The sequence below is a fragment of the Topomyia yanbarensis genome, chromosome 1 (assembly GCF_030247195.1).
Source record: "Topomyia yanbarensis strain Yona2022 chromosome 1, ASM3024719v1, whole genome shotgun sequence".
Taxonomy (NCBI): Eukaryota; Metazoa; Arthropoda; class Insecta; order Diptera; family Culicidae; genus Topomyia; species Topomyia yanbarensis.
In genome coordinates, this window is record NC_080670.1 from 196,785,334 (window position 1) to 196,800,570 (window position 15,237).

At 33.4% G+C, this 15,237-nt stretch overlaps 2 protein-coding genes across 2 annotated transcripts in view; one reads left to right on the plus strand and one right to left on the minus strand.

Annotated features, from left to right (window-relative positions):
• The window catches only part of LOC131686759 (cadherin-86C-like), a 385,841-nt gene that overhangs the window by 133,382 nt on the left and 237,222 nt on the right, over positions 1 to 15,237 (minus strand). The window lies entirely within an intron of this gene.
• LOC131686768 (uncharacterized) lies at positions 6,473 to 7,339 on the plus strand. Its single transcript, XM_058970755.1, has 2 exons — positions 6,473 to 6,600; positions 6,659 to 7,339. Exons 1-2 carry the CDS (start codon positions 6,588 to 6,590, stop codon positions 7,180 to 7,182), a joined length of 537 nt encoding a protein of 178 aa, XP_058826738.1. The 5' UTR covers positions 6,473 to 6,587; the 3' UTR covers positions 7,183 to 7,339.

Sequence of the window (15,237 nt, forward strand, 5' to 3'; positions counted from 1 at the left end):
TGAAAAACAGAAGAAAGCAGACATAAGGCAAAAGAAAGAATAGACGAAACGAAAAGGTGAGAATAGAGAGCAGAAAAAACCATCGATTAAAGAAAAGAGAAAAAAGAAGAAAAATAAGGAGGAATGAAGAGAAAATAAAATAGAATACAAAGAAAAAATAGAAATAGAAAAGGAAAAAAAGAAGAAAAACAAAAGGAGAACAAACGAGAAAGGAATAGAAAAACGAAAAAATTGAAGAAATAAAGAAAAGAAAAAAAACAGAGACAGCAAAAAAGATAAAATAAAAAGAAAAAAGAAAAACAAATTGGTGAAAAAGAAAGAAAAAAAAGGAAATCAAAAAGAAAAGCAAGAACAAAAAAAAATAAAACAAGTGAAAAGGGAAAAAAAGCAAAAAAAAAGAAAACAAAGCGAAGTACAAAAGGTTAAGCGAAAAAAGTTAAGTGAAAAGAGCATAAAGTAGAGAAAGAAAATGAAAAAAGATAGGAGATAAGAAAAAAAGAATAAACAGAATAGAAGAAAATAACGAAGAGAGAAAAGATAAGGAACAGAAGTGAGAGAGGAGAAAATAGAAAAAAGAAGGAAAAAAACAAAAAATTTAGAAAAGGGAGTAACATAGAATAAATAAAAAATGGAAAGGGAGAGTACAGAGAAAAGAAAAGGACAAGAAAACAAAGAGAAAAAAGGAAACAAGAGAAAAAGTATAGACATAAAAGAGAAAAAGAATAGAGAAAAGAAAAAAGAAAAACCAGAACGAGAATAAAGGAAAAACAAAATAAGGAAAAGGAAAAGAGAAAAAATGAAACAGGAAAATAGGTCAAAGGATTCCTGGAAAATGGATCTCAAGAAGAAGGAACAAAGAAAAAGTTATCAAAGGAAAAAGAAAGAAAAGGAAAGGATAAATTACCAAAGAAGGAAAAAGGTTCACAGAAGAAAAAAACAGGAAAAAGGAGAAACGAGGGAAAGAAGAACCGGGAAAAGTTATTAGGAAAACTCGAAAAAGGTAAATGGAAATGGAAAAGGGGCAAAGGGAAAAGGTAGAAGCGAAAGGGATATAAAGAAACGGGAACAGATAAAATGAAAAAAGAAATGGTAAGAAACAAAAAAACAGACGACGGACTACAATATAGAAAACTGGAAGTTAACAAAAACACAATACAAAAAGGGGAAAAGCAATGTGGTGAAAAGGGAAAATGTGGACAAAAGAAAAACGGAATGGGGAAAAAAGGGATTGGGGAAAAGGGAAATGTGGAAAAGAGGAAAAGATGAAAGGAGGAAAGGGGAAAAACGAAAAAGGGAAAAAAAGAAAAACAACAAAGGAAGAAATAAGGGAAGAAAGAGAAACGGAAATCGAAAGCGAAATAAGAAAAGAAAGAATGTAAGCAAAAAAAAACAAAGAAAAAAGAGGAAGAAGCGAAAACAAGGCAAAATTAAAAAGGGGAAATGAGAAGTCAAGAATTAAAAAAGAAAAATGTTAAAAAAGTAAAGAACAAAGAGTGAAGAGAAAATAGCACAAAGGCGAGAATTTTTCATAAACGATAAAAGGACAAAAAAGAGTATAGATGAAAAAGAAGAGAAGAGAAAGGAAAAAGAAAACAGAATAAAGGGAAAATTGAGAAGAATGGAGAAGAGAAGGAAAAGAGGAAACAGTAGACAGAAAACACAAAATAAAAAAAGGTATAGAAACCAAAGAAAAAAGAGAAAAGAAGAAAGAATAACAGAAAAAGTAAAAATAGGCATAAAAAGAATAAGAAATTTTAAAAAAGAAACAAAAATGGAAAGTGAAGAAAAAATACCAGAAGACAAAAGTCAGCAAACGCCTTCTGCGCAATAAATAGTGCAGAAGCTCAAAGACAAGATGGAAAATAGAAGATATAAAAAGAAGACATACAAAGAAAATAGAGAAAATAAAAGAAGATGGAAGATAGCAGATAGCAGACAGGAAAGAAGAAACAATACAAAAAAGAAGGTTGAAGGCAAAAATACAGAAAACACACAGAAGACAGAAAAATGAAGGAAAGAAAACATAAGGCAGGTGGAAGAAGAGACGAGAAGAAGACAATATGAAAGTAGAAAAAACAGAGATTAAAGAAATTTGAAAAAGGGACACAAAGAAAGAAGAAAAGAGAAACAAAGAGAAGAGGAAAGAAGAGAAAATAGAATAGAATATAAAGAAAACAGATTAATAGGAAGGAGAAAAGGAAACAAAAGAAGAGAAACAAAAGAGAACAAACAAGAAAAGAAACACTAAAAACTGAAGTAAAAAAGAAAGGAAAGAAAATAAACAAAAACAAAGTGAAAACGAAGAGAACAAGGAAAAGAGAAAGGTGAAGAGAAAATAGTGAAGAGAAAAATTGCGCAAAATAGAGAAACAATATGAAAAGGGCAAGATATAAGAGAAAATAAAAAAAGAAAAAAAGAAAAGAAAAAAATAGCGAAAAGAGAAAAAATGATATGGGAAAACAAGAGAAAAAAATTAAATACAAAAATAAAGGAAATAAAACAAAAAAATTGGAAAAGCGAGGAATAAAGAATAAATAAGAAATGGAAAGAAGGAGAAAGTACAGAGAAAAGCAAAAAGCGAAAAACCAAAAGAGAAAAAATAAAAGAAGAAAAGAGAAAAAAGTGTATAAAGGAATTAAAAATAATAAAAAAAGAGAAATAAAAAATAAAAAGCGGAAAAAGGAAAGAAAAAATAAAATATGAAAAATGATCAAAGGAAACAGGGTTTCTGGAAAACGGATCGAAGGAAAATGAAAAGGAATCTGGAAACGGATCGAAGGAAAAATGAGCAAAGAAAAAAAAAGAAAGGATAACGATCAAAAGAAAAAGTGTCGAAGAAAGAAAAAGGTTCATATGAAAAAGAACCAAAGGAAAAAGTATTACAGGAAAAAAGAAACAGGGAAAGGGGGAAATAAGGAAAAGAGGGAACAGAGAAAAGTGAATGGGAAAAGAGAAAAACTCGAAAAAGAAAAAATGGAAATGCGAAAAGTACAATGGGAAAGAGCAAAAGGATATAAGGGAAACAAAAACAGGGAAAAGCAAAAAAATGGTAAAAAAAGAAGACAGACCACATGAAAGAAAACTGAAAGTAAACAAATGACAATAAGACACAAAGAAGAAAAAGGAAAATGTAGATAAATGGTAATGGGGAAAAAGGGAAATGTGGATAAGGAGAAAAGACGAAAGGGAGAAAAGGAAAAATGGGAACAGGGAAAATCGAGAAAATAGGAAAAAAGAAAAAGAGGAAATAAGAGAAAAAAGAAAAACGGAAGTTAATAAAGAAAAAGAAAGGAAAAAACAAAAGAAAGGAAAAAAATAGAGAACATTCAAAAATAAAATGCGAATATTAAGCGAAAAAAGTAAAAAATATTAAAAAAGGTAAAATAATAAATTAAGACAGAAAAACTCTTTAAAAAAAGTAAAATAAATAGAATGAACAGAAGATAGCAAAAAATAAGGCAAGAAAAAGAAAGAAAGATAAGAGACAAATCAAAGGAAAAAAGACAAGATGAAAGGAGAAAGGCAAGAGAAAATAGAACAAAGGAAAAAATGAAACAAAGCAAAGAAAAATAAAAGAGGAGTGAGTTGACAGAAAACACAAAAGAAAAAAAAAGATAGAGAAAACAAAAAAAAGAGGTAGGAAAAGGGAAAAAAAGTTTAGTGGCATATAAAAGAATAAGAAACAAAACACTTTAAACGAAAAAAGAAAATGCAAAAGGAAAAGGAAAAAAATAAAATAAATTATAATAAAAATGATAAAAAGAAAAAAGGAAAAATAAAAAAAGTAGAAATGATGCCAGGAAAAAAGTTCTCCGGAAAAGGATCGAATCAAAAATGAATAAAGATACAATGATCCAAGCAAAATGGATCAAAAGAAAAAGGATAACAAGAGAAATGATCAAAGGAAAAGTTAACAAATGAAAAAAGGAGAAAAGAAAAGGGATCAAAGGAAACAGGATAAAGGGAAAAAATCGAAGGAAAAAAGATCAAAGGAAAAGAGAGATCAAAAGAAAAAGGATGAAAGGAAGAAGGACAAAGGAAAAAAGATCGAAGAAAAACAGGTTCAAAGCAAAACGATGCAAAATGAAAAAGTATGAAAGGAAAGATTATCAAAGGAAATCCATCGAAAAAAATAATCAAAGAAAAAATGAAACAGGGAAAAGAAAAAATGTAACAGAGAAAAGGGAAAAAAGAAGGGGGAAACGCGAAAACGACAGCGGGAAAATAGATAAAGGAAAAAAAATAGGAAAAAATTAAAAAAGGAAAAAAGGGAGCAAGGAAAAAAGAAGAAAGGAGAAAGCCAAGAGGAAAGAGTAAAATGAAAAATGGAATAATGGAAAAAAGAAAGAAAAAGAAAAAAGAGAACATAAAAAAGGAAAATAGAAAAAAGTAAAAGGAAAAAGTGGAAAAGGAAAAATGAAAAGGGAAATGAAAAAACGGCAAGCCACAAAAGATAAAAGACAAAATGGAAAAATAAAAAAATAAAGGAAGGAAGCATAAAAAAGGAACAAAATAAGAAAGAAAATAACAAAAAAGGAAAAAAGGAAAATGAAAAAATAAAATGCAGGAAAAAAGCAATAAAAAAGAAAAAATGGGAAAAGGACAAAAGGAAAATAGGAAAAAAAAAAAAAAGAAAGAAGGAAAAAAATACAAAAAGAAGAAACGAAGAATGTTAAAATGTAAAAACGAAAATAGAAAAGCAAAAAAGAAAAAAGGAAAACGGAAAGTTTAAAAAAAAAAGAAAAACGAAAAATCGTAAAAAAGGAAGATGAAAAAAGGAATAGCAAATAGACAGGAAAAAAATAAAAGGAAAATAAAAAAAATTAAAGGAAAATGGCAAATGGTCAGATATGAAAACGAAAAAGGAAAGAGAATAAACAAAAACGAATAATGAAAAGGGCAGACAAAAGCGGAAAATGGAGAAATGGCAAAAGAAAAGGAAAAAAGTAACAGTAAAAGGAGATACGAAAATAAAAAAACAGTGAAAGGAGAAAAAGGAAAAGGTGGAATCAAGAAAATGAATAAAAAAACATGAGAAGAAAACAGACAGCAAACAGAGGAGAGAAAACAGAAACAGCAAATAGCTAACAGCAAAAAGAAAACAGCAAATAGCGAACAGAAAACAAAACTAGAAAGGAAAACAGAACACAGAACCAGAAAGCAGAAAACAGAGAACAGAAAACGGTAAACAGAAAAGAGAGAAGAGAAAACAGAAAACAAAACGGAAAACAGAAAATTGAAAACAGGATCAGAAAATCGAAGATTAAACAAAATACAAAGAAAACGAAAAGATAAAAAGACAAAATAACAAAAAGACAAAGTCTAAAAGGACGAAAGGACAAAAACACCAACAAAGCAAAATAGCAAAAAAGTAAAAAGACACTAAACAAAAAGACAAGAGACAAAAATACAAAAAAAACAGAAGCGCAACCAGACAAAAAGGTAAAATAAGCATAGATAAATTTGTAATGAATGAAATAAAACATCAAACGCATAGCTTCCACTGCTGAACAAATTGTTAGTTCGCTTAGCGGCTTAAGCGCCACTGTTGCGAATGCAGCACTTTGAAGGTAGGCTCTCAAAAGATTGCCAGAATCGCATGCGCTATCTTCACTCCACCTTATCTGGATTAGACTGTTTATTTAGCAAAGTGAGTCATACATATTTTTTGCGAATTTAAAGCTAGAGCAATAGAGCTACCTATTTTATTGCGACGGTTAAACAAGATTTATGACGACCACTGAAATTTGACTGAAAGTAGGTTAAGAAGAAGGGGCAAAGTGTTGGGAAATGCTTTTTCTTTCGAACGAATCCAGCAGACTTGTCGATGGGGACATGTAGGAAATTTATAACTCGAAACCACAATTTTACTGAATATCAGGGCTGATAGCTGGCATCGGTATCGGTAGCTTTAGTACGTCGAGAGTTTTGCGTTCTAATTTCGTTCCTCATCAGTATTACGATAGACCAACTTGGGTGCTAGACAGCTAGTCAGTGCTTACGGGATGTCACTTGTTGGACTGGTTCATTGATTGTCGGTCAGGTTGGTGCACCAGTGGTGACCTCGTGACCTCGACGTAAAAAAATATACATTGTTTGGCAAGCGATTTAAAGATACGGATCAAAGCGCAGTATTTTTTTAAATCCCAGTATTTTCCTTAAATTCTATTTTAAAATCATGTAAATTTCACAGATCTCTTTTGCCAAAAAAATCCACTGTTTTTTTCCGTAGAGCTTTAACTACACATCAACTTCTCAGTCAATTTTTTCTGAAAAATTTACGTAAATTTTATGGTAAATTTCATGAGAATTTTTTGGTAAAATTAAATAATGATATATTAAAAAAATATATTTCTATTTTGTTCAACTTTAAGACAAGCTCCCCTATTCCGTCGCCGTGCCATAATTCATGCCAAAAATTTACGATCCCTGGAGCCAAGATTATTTATACCGACCGGGAGCCTGGTCGAAAGATAGCTCGCGTATAGTCATGACACACAAATAATAATACCAAATATAGCCTGGGGACCGTCTTGGCGTAGCAGTTATTTCGTGAAAGAATTTCAAGAGATCCACACAAGTGAGCCATGAAGTGTTTTGGTAGGACTGGATAACTTTTTATTCCGATGGTTATAATAATATTTTCCATGACCTACAGTATTAGCTGTGACCCTGCAAGCCATCGGCTGGAGCACCACCATCAGCACAGCACAATCCGTCGAAGATTGCATCGACATATCCTGCCGAACGTACAACGAAATCAACACGCTGTGGTGTCATGCCCTACCGACCCACTTCTGCCAGTGTCGACCGAGTCCGGTCGGGCTCTGGGTTCCCCAGGTAATGCCATGTGCCGAGGGAACCGTCTACAGTTTCCGGCATCAGGTGTGCGTTCATCCGGACATGCGAAATGACAATGATTGCTCGAACCGATTTCCGGATGAGTTGGATTTGGAGCTGTGCGCGGAACCACCGGTGCCGTCCTGTGAAACATACGAGGAAATTAACGAGCTGTCGTGTCACCAGGAACCGAAACGATTCTGCCAGTGCCGCCCGTTGAAGATCAATCCGACCGAGTATGCCCCGTTGGCTATGCCCTGCGCCGGGGTGACCACGTTCAGCTTCCAGCGACAAACCTGCGTCCACGATGGGATGTGGGAGGACAGTTGCCCCAAGGATTGACCCCAAACAGTTATGTTTGCTATTAATTTATGAGACTGGAATGTACTTTTTTTCTACTTCCATTTTGGGGCGAACGGCAGCGACAGCGGCGGCGAAGAAGCGCTGTTTGTGGAATAAAATTTGATCACGACTTGTCCCTTCCTCGTGTTTAGTTAAATACGGCGACTAATAAGGGGGCTATTCTCTGCCATTATTGGCTCTTCACGATGACTGCCCCTTTTAATTGCACTCGGCACCGTTTGATGATGGGTTCAATAAGAACCCATCCAAGTTTGAATCCGAACTGCTAAATTATGCACTCTGCATCCCATATAGGGGCAATGATTTGTCGCTAATTATTATCAACGACACGACAGTCGACCAGATGTCAGGATTTCAGTAGCAGAAAATCCTCTCTCGCAGTTCCTCAAGAAAAGACGCACATCATCGCCTGCTGCGACCGATGGTGGCCAAAGGAAGTTAGTAGTGTATCAGTCAGTCAGCAACAACAGCACCTTTCTCACATACCACACTAACTCGAGAGAGAATTCGGTCCCGACGCTACCAGGAGTTCATGTTGCTGCCAGCGACTAGGAAGGAACACGGCACCGACGGGGTACACAGACAGCAGACACGGACACGACGGGGTCTCCTCACCAAGATCGCGCGCGAGTTCAAAAATTTCGAAACTCAAATTTCGAGAGTCTATTCCCCACCGCGTGTAATAATCCGTATGAAACTCTCCCCGCTCGAGACTCACCGAGAGGAAGTTGGTCCGACCGCACCGGAGGGATTCGAGAATTTCTCGCAGATCTTCGAGTTTCGGTGTGGCGGCGGGCGGCAAGCAAAAAAACCCGTCGCTCCCGGAGAGACACACAAACACAAGCGGTCGGTGCGGGTCACACTCTCGAGAGGGATGAGTTTTCTCCCTTTTACGGGCTGTCGGTTGGTCGGTAGACTGATCCGCACAGCAGCAGAGTATCCGTTTTTGTGTCCGCACAGCACCGGTGATAAGTTCTTAAATCTCTTTCAATCTCAGTCAGTAGTTAACTGGCAACATCAGCAGCAGAACATATTATCTCCTCCCCGCACGTGTGTGCCATGTGAAGAGCGGGTATCTGTTGAAATTCGAACCGCTCAAATCTAACGAGAGCTTCGTGCCGATTTATTTTGTTTGTTTTTTTTCTGTGCTCTACTCTGAGCTTCCTTCCCCTGTGCCGACTCGGCGGCTGGCCGGCCGGCCAGAGCAGAAAGTTTTGTTGCACCTAATTCAAGAGTACACCACAGAGGGATGGTCGCGGCGGCGGCAGTGGCGTCGGCGATGATGCCGATATCGTCCTCTTTTCGCGAGCGAGATGTTGATTCTATTGAAACGCGATTGAATTAAAACGCGGTGAGAAGGGTAAAGAGGGCTGTGGAATCGACAACTCGCGAACCTAATTAGAGAAGAATTACCTTCCGGGTTCGATTGGGAACAAAGGCGTGAGAAAATGTTTCCTTTGGATCGAAACGAAACACGGGCAGAAGCTCACACTGAGATGGGCGGAGATTAATGGTTGAGGTTTTGCAGATTAGAGATGCAAGCCGATACTTTGCTCAAGCTAAAATCAGTTGAAATAATTTCTATTTCGGAAAACTATTAAATTCTGATGCTGTAGACGTGCATGATTATCGAAAGCAGTTTTTTTTACAATTATTCAGAATACTTAGGTATGAATCGAAATGCGTTCTACTTTCTCTTTCATTTTCCTTATATTTCAATACATTTCATCTAAATAAAAATTCTCATCGGATCATCAAATTTATCCTTGAGTCTACTCTTTAACTCGAATAGCCATTAGGTGACGCTTATACATTAGGACAGTTCATGTTTCACCTAACAAGAAAAGAACTGCAAAACATAAGAGAAAGCAAAATAAAAAATTGATGGAAAAATGCAAAAAAGGAGAAGCGATAGCAGAAAACAGCAGTAAAAACGAGCAAACAAAAGAAAAAAAGGGAAAATAATTAATAAGAGAAAAGGACAAAGGAAAAAAATTAAAAATACATGAGAGAAAAACAAAAAAGGGGACAGGGAAAATAAAACTCTATAAAGAAAAGAGTGAAAGATAAAAGAAAACAAAAGAACTAGAGGAAAGAGAATATAAAATGAAAATATGGTTTATAAGAAAACAAACAAGTGGGAGCATAAGATGCAGACGCGCAAAAACAAATAAATTTTAAATAAAAAAGTGAAAAAAGGATGGGAACGAAAGAAGAAAAGAGATAAAAAATTATAGGAGAAAATGAAGAGAAAATGAAACGAGAACATAGTGAACAAAGAAACTAGGTGTAAGCAGAGAAATAAAATAAAGAAAGGAAAACCGAAAAGGGAGAACAGGGAAGAGAATGGATAAAATATGAATAAGAAAAGAAAAAAGAAAAGTCAAAAATGAAGATAAAGGAAAAAAAGGAAAGAGTTAATTGTAAAGTAAATCGAGGAAAGTTAAACAAAAAGAATAAGAACAAAACAGAAAACAATACACAGAAAATAAAAGAAAGAGAAGAAAATAAAACGAAAATGCGTTTATGCAAAAAAAGGGCATTGAGAGGATAAAACACAGATGAATAAAGAAAGATAATTTAAAATAATGATAAAAAATATACCTTGTACACAGCGCACCTGGGTTCGAGTCCCGACCCTGCACATAGGGTTAGAAATTTTTCATAAGATTTTTCTAATCCGAAGAGGCGAATGACCTTAAGGTTAAAACCTCTATAATCGAAATAAAAAAAATTAAAATAAAAAAGGGACAGAGAAGAGAAACGGATAAAAAGACAACAAAAAAACGAGAAAAGAGAAGAGAATTAAATTAAATGAGAAATTGAAGAGAAAAGTAAGAGCACAAAGGAAAAAAGTGAATGGAATAGATAAAAGAGAATCAGGAAAAAGTAAAAAATAGGAAAGTCAAAGATGAAAAGAAAAGAGAACAAGGGAAAAAGTAAAATGTAAAGAATATCACGGAAATAGAATAGAAATAAAATAAATGAGAAATTGAAGAGTAAGAGCGAAAAGGAAAAAAGTTGACGGAATAGATAAAAGATAAACAAGAAAAGTAAAAGAGAAAAGGAAAGTCAAAAACGAAAAGAAAAGAGAACAAGGGAAAAAAAGGTATAGAAAGTCAAGGAAACAGAAGCGAATTTTAAAAAAATAGAACGCAACAGAAAACAGTATACAAATGAGAACGCAAAATAGAATATTAAATAGGACAATAGGACTAAACACAAAAAAGACACGAAAACTAGAAGACAAAATAACAAAAAAGCAAAAAGATAATAGGAAAAGGAAAAACAAAAGACAATAAGACAAAAAAACAAGACGAAAAAAGAAAAAGATAAGTAACAAAAACAATACAAATTGACAAGTAGACAAACAGACCCAAAAACATAAACACAAAAATAAACTACAACAAAAAGGTAAGACAAAAAGTGAAAAGACACAATTAAAAAAAAAAAACAAAAAAGCGAAAAGACAAAACAAACAAAAATGAAAAGACAGTAAAACAAAAAAAGCAAAAAGACAATAAAGTCAAAAAACAGAAGACACAATAACAAAAAGGAAAGAGACCCGATGACGGGCATATCGTAGTTGGTAAATCGATTGCTTTGTACGCAGCTCATCTGGGTTCGATTCCCAAGGGTAAGAAATTTTTCTAAATAGATTTTTGTATCGTGGAAAGAGGCCTATAATAAAAAAGCAATAAGACAAAAAAAAACGAAGACACAATAGCAAATAGGTAAAAGAACAAAAAGACAAAATAGCAGAATAGCAAAAAAACACGGACCAAATGACAAAAATACGAGGAAACAAAATTACAAAAAAACAAAGCAACGAAAAGGCAAAGAAAATAATATAAAGATAAAATAACAAAGACAAAAAGACTCAATAACGAAAAGATAACAAAATGGCAAAAAGAGAAACAGACAAAAATATATGACTAAAAGATTAAACGACAATTAGACAAAAAACCAAGACAAAAAGACACCATTTCAATAATACTAAAATACAAAAAAGATGAAATAGACGCCTACCTTCTTAAGACAAAAGTGAAACAAAATATTAATGAAAAAAATGTAATATAAAGTCAAAAAAGAAAAACTGGTAGTAAAAACGGTAAAAATACAAACAATGCAGAGAAAAAAGAAGACAAATCTAAAGCTGTAGCCAAAGATATTTATTACTAACAAAGAAAACAACAGGAAATAAAGAAGTTTTTTTTTACAGAAAATAAAGAAGTTAAAATAAGCAGGTTGAACCAAATGTAAAAAAAGAGTTATGAGAAGAAAAAAAGGAATAGGACGAAAAAAAATGGAAAAGAATAAAAACAAATAGAAAAGGGAAAGGTATGAAAATGACAAAAAAGCAAAAATTATAGAACAAATAAGTCAAATTAAAAAGAAAACACAGTACAGTATAAGAAAATAGAAATTATAGGCAAAGAGAAAAATATAAAAAATGAAAATTGGAGCTAAACTAATGGTATAAAAACAGAACAAAGAACTAAAAGAAGGAAGCAAAGTTAACAAAGGAAAGGGAAAAAGAAAAGATTTGGTAGAAAGTAGAACAATAACAGAAAACAATAAAACTGAAAAAGAAAATGAAAATATGCTGGAAAATAAAAAGAAAGGATTAAAAAAACAAGAAAATAAAAAAAATAAAAAAGCAGAAAAAATACGAAATAAGTAAACGAAAAAAAAATAAAATGGATTAATGAACAGGAACAACAAAAAGAAAAAAAGCAAGAAAAAAATTAAAAGTAAAGGATAACAGTACAAGCAACGCTAAAGATAAACAAAAACCGGAGGAAAAGCTAAAAGATAGAGATGGAAAAAAAGATAAATTAAAAGCTGCAGCTATTGATAAAAGTTGTACAAGAAAAATAAAGAATGACCTGAAAATGAACAGGAAAAAAGGAAGAAAATGAAAAATATAAAAAAAAATAAAACAATGTGGAAAAATATATAGGGAAAGAACATAAAAAAGCAAAAAAAAGTTTATATCCCAAGAGCGATAAAAGAAAACAGGAATAAGCGAAAAGAGAAATAGAAAAAAGGAAAAAGAAGAAAGGAGAAAAGAATGAGGAGAAGTACTAAAAGAATAAGCGGAGAAAGAAAAAAATGTCGAAGAGAAAAAGAAATAAAACAACAGAAAAGACAACACCAAAATAAACGAAAAGTGGAAGTATGGGAGAAAAAGTAAGGACCTTTGTCCTAATAAAGATAAAAGCATAAAAATAAAATCTCTAGTCAATGCTAACTTTGAGAATTGAAAGAGAATAAGAAAAATGGCATGAAAAAGAAGAAAAAAGAAAATCAAATGGAAAAAAAAGAAAGTTTGCAGAAAAGTCAAAAATGTAATAAAAGAAAAAAGATAGGCATTAGAAAAACAAGAAAAAGAAAAAAGATAGAAAAAAATGAACATTATAGATAGACAATAAGATAGCAGAGAAAAGATAGAATAGAAAAGATGAAAGATAAAAGGTATTAAATAAATCTAACGCCACAGCTAAAGACATTGATAGAAATCAGGTAATTAAACGGAACAGGAACAAAAAAAGGAAATTAAAAAAATAGAAAAGAAGAAAAATAACAATAGTAAAAGCCAAAAATATTTCTCAGGGGGAACGAAATAAAAACAGGATACATGAAAGGAATAAAACAAAAAAAATAAAAGAGGGGAGAAACCGAAAGAGAAAATAAGGAAATGAAAAGAAGACAAAAGAAAAAGAAAAAAACGCACAAAGATAAGGAAAAATTAAGAAAGAGAACAGAAGACGGAAAAATACAAGAAAACTAAACGGAAAGCGGAAACGGTAAAAGCAAACAATCGAAAAAAGAGAAAAATATATAGTGAACTAACGAAAGAGAACAGTTTGGAAGAAAATATAACTACAAGGGAAGAGAAAACATATTTAAAGAAAAAACCATAAACATGACAATAAAGACAACTCTTTTTGTAGCTGAAAATAGAAAATAAAAAAGAGAAAAGGTAATAAAAGAACGAAAAAGAGGAAAGAAAAAAGAAGGGAAAATTAAATAGCAAAGAAGGAAAAGTAAAAGAACAGATAAAAAGCGTCGGAAAAATAGAATAGACAAGCGTATAGGAGAAGAAAGAGAAAATTCAAAGAAACTACACAACTTAGATCGATCTAAAATGGATGTAAAAGAATAATTATAAAAAGATAAAAAAGGCGTAAGAGAAAAGCATTATAAGTGCAAAATAATAGTTAAAAAATAGAAGGGGGAAAATAAAACAATGCCATAACAGAAAAAATAAAAGAAAAAGATAAATTAAAGAAATGAGAATCTAAAAAAATGCCAAAGTGAAAATTGTAAACTAGAATATACAAGAGAACAAGTGAAAAGTAAGAATTGAAAGCAAGTAAAGAAAAAGAATAATAAATGTCACAAGCAACCAATTTTTTCTATTTGCATTTTGGTTTTCATTTTTCAGTTTTTACTTTTGAAAACCGGTCACTATAAGCAATCAGCTCTCAGTGGTGATCTGCCAAGATGACATGGCCAGATATGGAGCAACGACTAGCGATGAAAATGGAGGATACAGTTTACGGAAGTCGCGTCTATATTCATTCCTATCATATCGGTAATATAGTTCTGCTCTAAGTGGTAACCACATCGTCGATATCCACTGCTAAACCCTGGCTATCTGGAAATCCCAAATACATTCGGTCATAATTCAAAGTACCCGAATTTCTGGGCCACGATAAGTATTAGTAAACTACTCCCTAAAAGAAAATTGGGTAAGAATACTTTTGTGCGCGATGGGCCTGTATGCCATCAGTAAATTACGGATAAGCGCTTCGAATTCGCCTCATCAGTATCAGGCATACCGATTTGGCCACCAACAAAAAGAATTAATTTTAAAATGGAACACTACTTATTGTTCACAAACAAGCAACTGGTCAGATATGATGATGTCCCGCAAGCACAGTACTTCTGATTGTACTTTCTAGACAAAGCATGTTTCGATGTGAACAGTAAGTAGTGCTCCGTTTTAAAATAGGGTTTGTTTTGGTGTTCAAGTGGGATAAATTGAATTATCATTTTAAATTATTTTGAAAACAGATGGGCAAACTTAAAATTTATTTTGATTAAGGTTCAACTAAGAAAGCTTCAAAAAGCGGAAATCTTTGAAAACGCGAAAGCAGTTTTTTTTCTCGACGTTGGAAAAATTGTCATGAAAGTTAATCAGTAGTTAACTAACAATGCCCCGAATACTTTGATTGATTTTCAGAGCGATTTAGTGAAGGATGACGAGAGAACCTTTTTTATTCATACGGACCATTATATTAATTAATGGAAGTTTGGAATTGTATGGTTGTATGCTGACACGAAAGGGGCAAAAGGAAGAGCGTCCATGACAGAAGCGGCTCTAAACAGCGTCTGTCCCGAAACGGGCGGCTGAAACACAAATGCGGTGCCTCGTCAACTATATCAACAAACTATTCTCGATTTTTTGAAAAGTTTTAGTACTACGTTTGACTAATTACTCCTAGTTATTATGATTTAACAGTTTATGTAAAGGAAACTTCGTAACTTTAAACTTTTTCTGGTTCATTTTTCAGTTAAAAATCCTGTCTCAATTTCAAACACCAAGCACAACAAGAACTCTACCCAAGCTGAAGAATCCGCTAATTGGCCCGAATAAACCTTCCCCGGCCCAGCCCGGGGGGTCTGAGCCAAATTGATTAGCGCGCATCCCAAAGCGGAATTCGCGCCACTGACCGGCACCGCACGGTGACCCCGGTATATCAAAGGCTACACAGTTCTACAGTCGATCTAACGGTATCTCACTCGTAGTTTGTGCGGAGCTACAGTCGAAACCGGGCTGATCCTGCGGACGTTGGATGAGGCAGAGGGGGGGGGGGTGCTTGGTAGGTACATTGGAAGAGAATGGGAAGATAAGATAAATCACAACATTCGACTCGACATCGGCGCTTGGATGGGTTCGTTTTAGCCCGCAGCTAGCTACAACAACAACGACCACAGCTTGTACAAATAATAATCAACAATCTG